Raw genomic sequence first — 10,915 nt, 5'->3', positions numbered from 1 at the left:
GTGGTATCGCTGTATAAATTATTATCGATTTTTGCAATTTATTACTGTAAATACCCGTTTTTCTTCATTAGCAATACATTCTGCCAAGGCTTTTGGCAAACCAATATAGACAACACATTTTACAATATGATATGAGTTTGTTATTTGCGGACATTCCAGGAAAAATATTAATCTTGACCGCTCCGTTGCCTTTGTCACAGAATAATAAACCATCACTCTGTTTGAAAAAATAAGTACGCGCAGACGGAATCAGCTATATTTTAAACGGAACCAGTGCTGTTCAGTGACATTTTATCTGGTATGCATAGAAAAATTAACCCGGTTTAATTTATTTACTGCAACTATAGACATAATATGCACTATTTTATTCGTACTTTTAGTTGAAGAATAGATTAAATTATTTCAAATGTACTAAATTATTAAACTCTAAAAAAAGAAAAAGTAAATAGTAAAATACGTCATTGAAAAGACATCTGTTGCAATCTGCCAACTCGTCGTTCAGATGTCAAAACCTTGTATCTCAAAATTAGTGTATTTTGGGAAATCACCTAAAACTTCCCATAGTAGAAAATATAACTTTTAAAGTTATAGTTTTTTTTTAATGTGGGTAGTTCCACGAAATGAATTATTTGTGACAGTGACTAAACTTGAAAAAAATAAAGTTAGATTTTTTTTGACAAAAAAACGTGAGATACGAGTTTTTGAAATTTATATAGTATTTAATTTCAGGTCTTACGAGGTTTTGGTAGCATATTTTCAGCTCACTTACGCCTTTTTTAAACACAAAGAACAAAATTATAGAGGAAAAATAAAATATTTATTCTTCAAAGAAATAAAACAAACATGTTACGTAAGCATTCTGATATAAAATAAAATAAACACAATTATTTTCCATATTCTGAAAACAAAAAAAAATTAATGCTTCAACGAGTAATAAAAACCATGATAATCTGGGTGAATAACAGTCTTAAGAGACTGCAGGTGATTAAATTTGTCTTCTGTAATGGGCAAATGGTCATTATTCATTTTTCTTGCCGTTCCTGCATTATTCGTATTTTTGCGAACTGGTAAAAACTGCCACTCCTCATCAAAGTTTAGTTTGAATTGGACAGGCAAATCTCTGGAATACCTTAGAGCCCTCAGATTATTCACGCATGCATCTCTTACTTTTTTCCCTGGACGAATGGATGAATAATACTTAATTTCGGAATAGTCATTAAAAAATTTGTGATCAATGTTTTTAACTTTGTATGGATTTTTGGTATTTTTACGGGCCTCTTTAATTATTTCCACATAATTGGATGGTGAATAAATCCATTTATATTTTTTCTTTCTTTCAATGGTGGAGTGCACACTATCGCACTCCATTTGTGAGTGACCCTTAACTAAATATTTCTGTATAATTACCGTATCGTTTTCATTGCAGAAATGCTGAAGTGCATTAGCCAATGTCACGTTGCAATTTTGTGCAGAGCATCCATCGCTATAAAAAATTTTTTGTTTGCCCTTTTCTTGGGCATCTAACTCTTCATTTAAAAAATCAATTATACAAGGAGTTGGCATCTGTTTTGCCCTCTCCCTTATGCCATACATAACAAACTACCTTATTATTTGTTTAATTGTAGATGGTGAAGTTATGGCATGCTAGTTTCTGTTTAAAGTATAACATGCCTGCTGGGACGACAGAGACAAGTTGGACCGCTTGTATATCCATCGTAAATACGCACACTTTTCCTTCCAACGCATCTTCTTTATACTTGAGTTTTTCCTTTCTAGCGCGATCTTAAACATTTTTGTTCATCTCTTTCCCAAGTAGAGAAATCTGTTTTGCCTTTTTTGCTACGCCCTTTCTTTTTATTTTTTTCTTCTCGGACAGCGTCTACTTCCAATTTTTTTGCGTCTGGCAAAATTTACAGCTTGATCTTCAGAATCCGACGAAGTATTTGGATGATAACTTGACTCTGATCCTTTGAAAGGTTGTTCAAATTCAATGTCGGTGTTATAGTGTGGATTTTCCGCAGCTTCTTCTGGAAGGAAACTGGAGGATTCTTCTCTAAAGGTCTCATAAACTTGTTCAAAGCCTGTATTTGCTTTTTTCCATAATTTTTATGACGGCTCTTAAGTTCTGCGACTTCCTCTTTAGAATGTGAATTTTGATTGGTAGTACTTTCATTCTGGTCAATATCAGAATTCGCTTTTAGACTTTCTAGTACTAATTTGACCATTCTCGAAGCCCGGTTTGCCTAAAAATAAAACAAAAAAACACTTATTTTGTTTTTAAAAAAAGCCTCGTAAATCAATATTGTAAATACTTGATTATATTTTGGTAAGTAACAAAACCTCGTATCACAATTTTTTTCACCTAAAAATTCACTGTAATACAAGTTTTTGCTTTTCTCTAATTGATTTATCTAATTTGTTTCAGTTGATCAATTGAAATATAATAATTGAGTCATCATAACCTCAAATTTTTTGGAATAATAATAGTTATGTTTCTGTTTAACGTAAAACAATGCGTCTACGTATTATAAAAACAAAGTAATAAGATCTTTATACTTACCACAGCTTCTAATAAACAGTTATAATTCTTATAAACCTATTTAACTGCACAAAAATGTTCAGTATTTAATAATTTTTCAGACACGTGTTGACTTACGTGGTTTCGTGTACAAGATGTGAGATACAAGGTTTCTGAATTCGAGTGACGGAGGTGCAATTTCGCATGCTTTGTAATAAGAGGTTTCTCAATCGATGCAGCTCGATTTCCTAATATAGGCCACACAAAAAACGCAAAACCATCGAAAATTGAGATACGGGGTTTTGACATCTTAGCGACGAACTGGTGGTTTGAGGGTTCTGAGTTCTGATTCTATTGCCAAATCTATTCGCTAACCTATCAGAGGGAAATTGCCAAAAACATTTTCTAATAATTAATATCAATAAAAACAAATATTTTTTAAATAAAAGCTTTCTTTGTATTTGAAGCATATACATTATACGGATATGGCAACACTGCCAACGCAATATTTCGTTCCGTGAAACTTAATTGACAGCTGACAGCTAATTTGAGGCTATGTTCACCGGGACCAAAAATGAAAAATGTCCAGTTAAAGTGGTTATGGTAAATTATTATTATACTGAAATATATAGAATTTGGAAATCAAATACTTAGTTAAAAAATGGCTAGTCTTAGGAAGTTTATTGATATAGGAGCAAATCTCACAGACTCTATGTATTCAGGCATATACAATGGGAATAAAAAACATGAGCCAGATTTGAAACAAGTTTTAAATAGAGGTTGGAAAGCAGGTATACAAAAAATGATTATAACTGGTGGAAATTTAGATGAAAGTAAAAAAGCTTTAGAAGTAGCTGACAATGATGAAAGATTATTTGTTACTGTAGGTTGTCATCCAACTCGGTGTAAAGAGTTTGAAGAGAATGGTGAAGATGGACATTCTTATCTTGACAAACTTAAAGACATTATAGTTAAAGCTGGTGATAAAGTTGTAGCTGTGGGCGAATGTGGTCTTGATTATGACCGATTGCAGTTTTGCCCAAAAGATATCCAACTAAAATACTTTGAACTTCAACTTTCATTAAGCAAAACATTTAATTTACCCTTATTTTTGCATTGCAGAAATGCTGCTGATGATTTATATAATATTCTGGTCAGGTACAGAGGTCTAACAGGAGTAGTGCATAGCTTTGATGGGTCAATTGATGAAGCTAATAAATTTTTGGAATTAGGTTATTACATTGGATTGAATGGATGTTCCTTAAAAACTGTGCAAAATTTAGAGACCGTTAAATCAATACCCAGTAGTAAAATTCTCCTGGAGACTGATTGTCCATGGTGTGAAGTTAGACCTTCTCATGCAGGTTATCAATTTATTTCCAAGGAAAGCTTAGATGTACCTTCTGTTAAGAAAGAGAAATGGATTCCTGACCATATGGTTAAAAGCAGAAATGAACCATGTAATATAAGACAAATACTAGATATTGTAGCTAAAGTTAAAAATGAAAATAGTGATATTTTATGTGAACAAATTTATCAAAATAGTTTACAGGTATTTTTCCCAGATAAAAAGATTTGATAGTAATCTAATAAAATATTAAGAGAACATTTTCAAGTTTTATTTGTTAATCATTCATAAAAATGGGATGTATATATTTTGGTGCATTTGCTTTTCAGAGGTGTTCTCAATATATTTTGGTTGATGCTTGTAGTAAGCCCGTTGATGACAAGTTCTGTTAGTATTGAGATATTTGTGTGGTGTATGTGTATCACATGCATAGTAGAACTGACATGTGATCTATCAAAAGCTGCACCACATCTATAATGAACCTGACATTCAATCTATCAAAATAAACAGGATATGTAAAGTATACCAAATTTTCATAAAACATATTTCTTCAATGAAAAATTTAGTCTTGGTCATTCACTAATTTTTGTAATACAGGTGCAAATTTCTTGTTTGTAACTAGAGGTCATTACTAACAATGTTAAACACTGTGACACTATACTCTGACAAAAATTTGGGGAGGGTGACAGCACAATTTATCTGAATTCTTAATTATTTACTCATATCAGGTGCTTTTTATGAAGACATTTTAAAAATATCGTCTACAACGAAATTTGAATCTATTTGGAACATTTATTTTGAAAAATGAAAATAGGTAGACGTTTTTTAATAATTTGTTTACATGATTAATTGCCAAATCACAAAGATAATAGTATTTCTGGTTTTATTATATTTATATTCTGGTTTTTAAGTGTGTACCTGATATCCGATACACCAGCATATTCTAGCCTAAGTCACAGTATATTGCTAAAGAATTCTTTATTAGCACTATACTGTGCCTAAGTACTAGACTATTTAGACTTTATACTGTTACGTTAATTTATGTTTTCTGGCCAGGGTTTGAACTGTCAATCCACTAAGTAGATACTAGATCATTCACAGCGAAGTCTGAAGCCCCCTTGTTTTTATTTTATTAGTAAATAATGGAATTAATAATCAGTCTTTTACTTATTTTAGAAAGATTAATAAACAGTTGAATAGATAATCCAATAATGAAAATTCGATTGTATTCTGTGATTTAAAATATCTTTATCGTACCTAGCATCTTTAACACAAATATAGTAAATTCATTCTTAACCATTTTAGATAAAAAATATATTACAACGATAACAATATTTATATTTACCACATTAAACTTTTTACCTACAACTTGGTTTATAAATAATTGAAATCCTGAAAAGTCTTCTGACTCGTTAGCGCCGACCCTTACTATTACAGGTTCAATAAAATTTTCTATTATCCTATCCAACTTCCACATTTTCTCTGCTATTTTCAAGACATGGGCAACAGCGTTCTCCCAATTTGTGGGATGTATGTAAACTATTCTGATTGGTAATAGGCGCTGAACATCGCCAATTTTAAAATTTACGTTCTCTCGGGCAAACTATTCAATTGGAATTCAATTCGCAATGATAAGGTGGAAGTCTCAAAACAGTAATAACATGAAGTGTAGCCATATCTACCACGATGCTCCTTGATTATTGTCATTAGTTCTGCTTTGACCTTATCCCCTGTAAATGAAATACATCTTTCTTGTAGCCAGCCCTCCATGACGGATTTTCTATCAGTCATCGTTGGAACGCGTTTAATAAGGCGGCTGTGATAAGATGCATTATCCACTACTATGAGAGAGTTACTAGCTACTTATACGCTGGAGAATATTCCTGAACCACTTTTGGAAGCATATGCAGTTCATGTCTTCATGATAGTCTCCGGTTTTCTTTAGTATAAAAATAAGGGCACCATTTTTCAGAAAACAAAATAGCTGCCCATATGGGCGACAATTAGACGCTGGCCCTTACCTTACAGTGCTCGCAAATCTGTCTCGTCAAGGTAATACATTTTTCGCATCGAGTTATTTTTCGTTTTGTCGCACGATATTCCCGAATTGAGCGTAGATAATTACGTCGCCATGATATTATTTCCTCCTTATGTGTTAAAATGGCATTCCGGTATCGTTTTATAAATCGGAACTTAAGATATTGTAATGTTTTTCCTAATAATTCACGGGTCATTTTAGGAAAATTAAAGATTTTGCCTATTCTACTTAATACAGATGTGAGAGTTGGAGCTCCATTTTCTAAGAAAAATGAATGTATAGTTCTGCGGAAGATATTTTTTGGATTTCATTAAACTTAGTACGTTTTCGTCGCGCTGATTTGTATACCTATGGAGTTTTTTCTTGCGCAGAATACGTTCAATTGTTACCACTGATACTCATGTTAAAAGAGAACAACGACTTACAGTTTCTGTTGAAGGGAGTGTTTTTTAAGACCATCATATACCTTTCCAGATAATTTGTTTTTTCTTTTGTAGCGTCTATTATACTGCAAATCATCTTACTTTAACCTAATAATTTGACTTAGGTACTTCACAATAAAAACACTAATTAACAAAATGAGTAAAAATTTGCAGACGAAGCAATCGAACACGAATTTAACAGCCTACTATAACAACAGCGATAAGTTAAGCACTGATTGCAAAAATGGATCCGTAGTCGTTCGTAGAATTTGAAATAAAATCTAGCAAGCCTCCATCAACAAATCCTTTACCTACTCCAATGTGAATGATAATTAAACCATTTAAGGCGACCTTTACTATTTGGAAATTTCAAGCCCGTAGACAAACCTATAGATGCCTGACGAGCATTAATAACCTGTTCATCTTGCCAAACTTTTTTTACAAAATGCCCTCCATTTATCCATGTTTCATATAAATCAAAAATATTTTTGCCTTCTCTCCTCAATTTTCAAATTTCCCTTAAATATTGCCTCCTCCTACAAATCAGTTCTTCTTTCTCTATAAGTTTTCTTGGGTTTACTTTCTTTAGTTTGGGGTTCTTTACGTGGGTTTAATCCTAACCCACGTAAAGTTTTCCACAATGTATCTCTTTCAATGTTTGGCAAAGATTCGTCTTCATTAATGTCTACTAAAAGTTTATCCAAAGTAGGAATCTTTTATTGTAAATAGAATGAATGAACTTTTCTTCGAATCGATTGTTTCACAGTATCGTCTATATGAATGGGTTTTCTCGCTGTTAACGTTTTAGTTGTTTCCGTAATTATCCACTCTTTCGTTGCTTTAAAAGTCTATAAATAGTTGCTTCTCCAACTCTGGTCATATCTAAACACTTAGAAACTTTACTCCGAACAGTACTTGTAAAATGTTCATGTACATTTAACAATAAATGATACTTTAATTTCACAGGAGTAAAATTAGACGTTTGTGACATTTTTACTACACAAATTTATTTATTAATATTTATTTTTATTATAGTTCTAACAATTCTGCGTGTTACAATCACAGGTCTTTACAAACACAACCTGTTAATCTTAACTAAAATTATTTACAATCTGCAAAACACGTTCTGCCGCTTGGAAATTTTAATCCTTTCTAAGAAAGTTGAGGGCTTATAAATGAAGGGGTCAATGCAAGAAGTGCCTTAGTCACAAATAGGTAGGTACTTGTGAGATATTAAGGTTTGAAAGTTTATTTTTGACTCTGAAATATTACTGAAAATGTTATGATCAAATGTGTTGCGATTTATTCTTTTTGCAAAGGTTCTTCGATTTTTATGAATAAACAGAAAATAAAGCTTTGTCATTTAAAAAAAAATTTAATACATTGTGACTTAGGCACTTTTTGTGTTGCAATTTGTTATTTCGTGGAAAAGTAAAAATATATCAAAGAAAAAAAATAGCGTTTATAATGAAATAATATTTATTATGTAAAGCCGTAAGAACTTACAAAATGTATTAACAAAACTGAAGACAAAAAACCATAAACATTGTATGAATTACAAATAATAATGTTTGAAGCAAAAATTAAAACATGATAGACAAGAAGGCTATTCATAAACTGCGTCAGCTTCGTGCACCTGTTGAAGCTTTTCACCCACAAGGTTATTTTGTTGGATTATACTCCCATTCTTAGACATGGTGCGAGCAAAGAATTCAGTGTCCAATGATATAATGTGTTTGACAAGGTGCATTACGTTGTCAAATTTCAACTGTTTAATTTGTAGGTAAACTCGGTTCGCTAATCCCAGTCCTAACTGTCTAGTGAATTTAGTAATTATTTTTTTGCGAAGTTAGTTACTTTTTGACAGACTAAAAGTGGCTGGAAATTACTATACAACCAAGCACCAGTACTCACAGCTAATATTAATAGTAAACAAACTAAATAGTAAATAAAATAGAACTTTGCGAATTACCGACAATCAATATTTATTTATCTGCACCATATAATAAATAGTTATGTTAAATTATAACAACTAAATATATATTTTTTAAATATATACTACCCAAAATTTGATGGGTTTAGTATATAAGCAAATGGAGTTTATTCATTCGCATAGGCGAGATTGGGTTAGCCGCAAAGTTTACGGTTCTGACCTTCTTTGTAAAGTTTGTTTGGTTCCATTGGCCCAGAATAGGATGCACTGAGCTGTGGTTGCTGATTACGTGAAAATTTGATGCGTCTAGCTTTCGAAATTCCTGGCACAGTTTTTTTAATATGGGATTCTAACCATAATTTATAGTGTTTCACTTTTATGCTACGATCGCCTTCTTCCAGACATCCATTTGACCTCAGCGAATGCTGTACAAATACGACATCAAATGGGTTTTTCTTTCTGCAGTCTTTTATCAGATTAACATAAACTTCGGGGTTGTCCACTTTGTCGTAGTTTAATCTTTGTTTTTTAATCGCAGCGAAATCTCGATCGACTGGCATCATACTGTGACTGGGTACTGGATACCAGATTTCTATAGCTTTAAAAATATTATTGGAACAAAGCTGATCCAAAAAGACAAACAAATATCTATTTTTATTCTGGCTGAAGCAGTTGTCGCAAAAAAGTTTCAAATAACGTTGTTCTGGTTTCTGATTTTGTGTAATGTAGTCCTGCAGGCAAGTAACAACCTCGTTTGGTCCCTTCTGAGCGAAATGTTCAGCATACATATACATATTGGTTTTTCCTGTTGTTAAACAACGTATTCCCAAATTATGAATCCACAACTGACGCAAGTAGTACTCGTCCGCAATATTCGTTACAGAAACAGGCAAATTTTTCTGATAATCTAAGCAAATCGATAAGACGGAGGGATCATTAGCCTTTGCTTCTTCCGAAATTTTCTTTTGTAAGACTTCAGCTTTTTTTAGGTGCAGCTCTCTTGCTACCTTGAGGGTTTGTGTCGACGGCTCATCATGTGTTACTTCAGCTTGTTGTAAGCGTGTCAGAAACAGAGTGCATTCTTTACAGATGTCTTTTCTTGGGAAACCAAATGATATGTTGTACTCTTCTGTAAAAATTCTTCTAAACATCTCATATGATACTCTTTTATCTTGATTCTTTTGCAAAAAGTTTCGGTGAAGTTTAGCAACAAATAAATGGGAATCGAAATACGTGCGAAGTTTATTATCAGATCTGCTGTAATGAGACTCTCGAGCTGGCAGTTCTTTTATAAATCTTCTAACTGCGGCTAAAGTATCAATTTCTATTCCATTTGCCCTGTTGTGATGAAGACCTCTAGAAGTCTTAGGAGCTGCGCTGTTTTTTTGAATCTTACGTAGCAGTTTAGAGCGTTTTATTCCGTGTACTGCTAAAAACGCCGACTGACATAGTGTTATAAGTTTTCCGTCAATCTTTATTTCATATATAAAGCTTCGACCCCTATGTCGTGGATCGATAGATTTTCTAGATCTATGCCGTTTGACATCCGTAGGACGTACACAGCCTTTAAGGTATAAATTTTGTTGTGTAGAAGATGATAAACTGCAATAGGCCTTGAAAATTTGGTTTTGTTGTTCCTCGCTTAATTTTAATGAGCATTTGCAGCGACAGTTTGTTATTGGTCTTCTTTGATGCTTTCGAGAAAACGACTCCTTACTCTTGATGGTTCTTTTTCATGCATCCTTATTAGCCTTTCTCTTCTTGACCTTCTTTACTTCCGAGTGCTGGGATTCATTGACTTCATCATACACCACGTTTTGAGTAATAGTATGTATACTGACTTGTGTGGAGGATTCAGTGATGTCCATATTTTCTGGATCATGCCCCATCCTAGTACAGGAACTCGAGCTTTTACTTTCCTTTAAAGCTCTATTGGTCCTATGGTTGCTTGTGCTTGGAACAGGGTCATCGGCTTTAGAACTATCTTCGCGTTCACTATTTGGTTCATATTCACTGCATGATGCCGAATAATCCGACCATTAACAAAAGATATCTATTTCATTTTTCTTACCTGCCATGTTTACTTTTTAATTATAAATACACTTATAATTCACACAGACGTAATAATAATATACACACGGTACATAACCTTTTAATAATGTGGACTAAGGCACAATTATTTGCACTGCATATTTGTCAAATTGGTGACTTAGGTACATTTTGCTTTGAAAACAAGGGAGGCTCCTATTAGAGAAAATGTAAAATAAGTGACTTAGGTACAGATTTCTGCAACTTTAAAACATCCGTCTGAAAGCTTATAAAACGTCAATAGATGGCGGTATTAACCCAATTTCGTAAAAAAAGTGACTTAGGCACTTCTTGCATTGACCATTGACCCCTTCAAATAGACCCTCTTCTTTTTGGAAATTGTAAATATTTTATACCTGTAGAGATTACGTACTAATATCATTTGTTGATTAAAATAAGTACAAAATTTAAGACAAAAATTGAAATAAATTGGTATGTTTAAAAATTTTAGGTAATACCCAAACATTTTCAGAACAATGTTCTGATATTACCAATGAATCACCCTCTCTAATAAATTGTAATATATTAAAGTACTTTTTTACTCTAGTCTTAGCTTCAAGTAAAGTTT

At 32.7% G+C, this 10,915-nt stretch overlaps 1 protein-coding gene across 1 annotated transcript; it reads left to right on the top strand.

Annotated features, from left to right (window-relative positions):
* The first annotated feature begins 3,093 nt into the window (after window positions 1-3,093).
* On the top strand, window positions 3,094-4,126 carry LOC140441345 (deoxyribonuclease TATDN1). The gene has a single exon (XM_072532005.1). The coding sequence runs from the start codon at window positions 3,180-3,182 to the stop codon at window positions 4,095-4,097; it is 918 nt and encodes a 305-aa protein (XP_072388106.1). The 5' UTR covers window positions 3,094-3,179; the 3' UTR covers window positions 4,098-4,126.
* The last annotated feature ends 6,789 nt before the right edge of the window (window positions 4,127-10,915 follow it).

The sequence above is a fragment of the Diabrotica undecimpunctata genome, chromosome 1 (genome assembly GCF_040954645.1).
Source record: "Diabrotica undecimpunctata isolate CICGRU chromosome 1, icDiaUnde3, whole genome shotgun sequence".
NCBI lineage: Eukaryota > Metazoa > Arthropoda > Insecta > Coleoptera > Chrysomelidae > Diabrotica > Diabrotica undecimpunctata.
The sequence above is the reverse complement of the archived record's forward strand: the minus strand, read 5'-3'. Positions and strand labels throughout refer to the sequence as shown.

Bases quoted from the DNA above. Each gene is read 5' to 3' on its own strand.
- LOC140441345 (XM_072532005.1), top strand. From the start codon at position 3,180: ATGGCTAGTCTTAGGAAGTTTATTGATATAGGAGCAAATCTCACAGAC.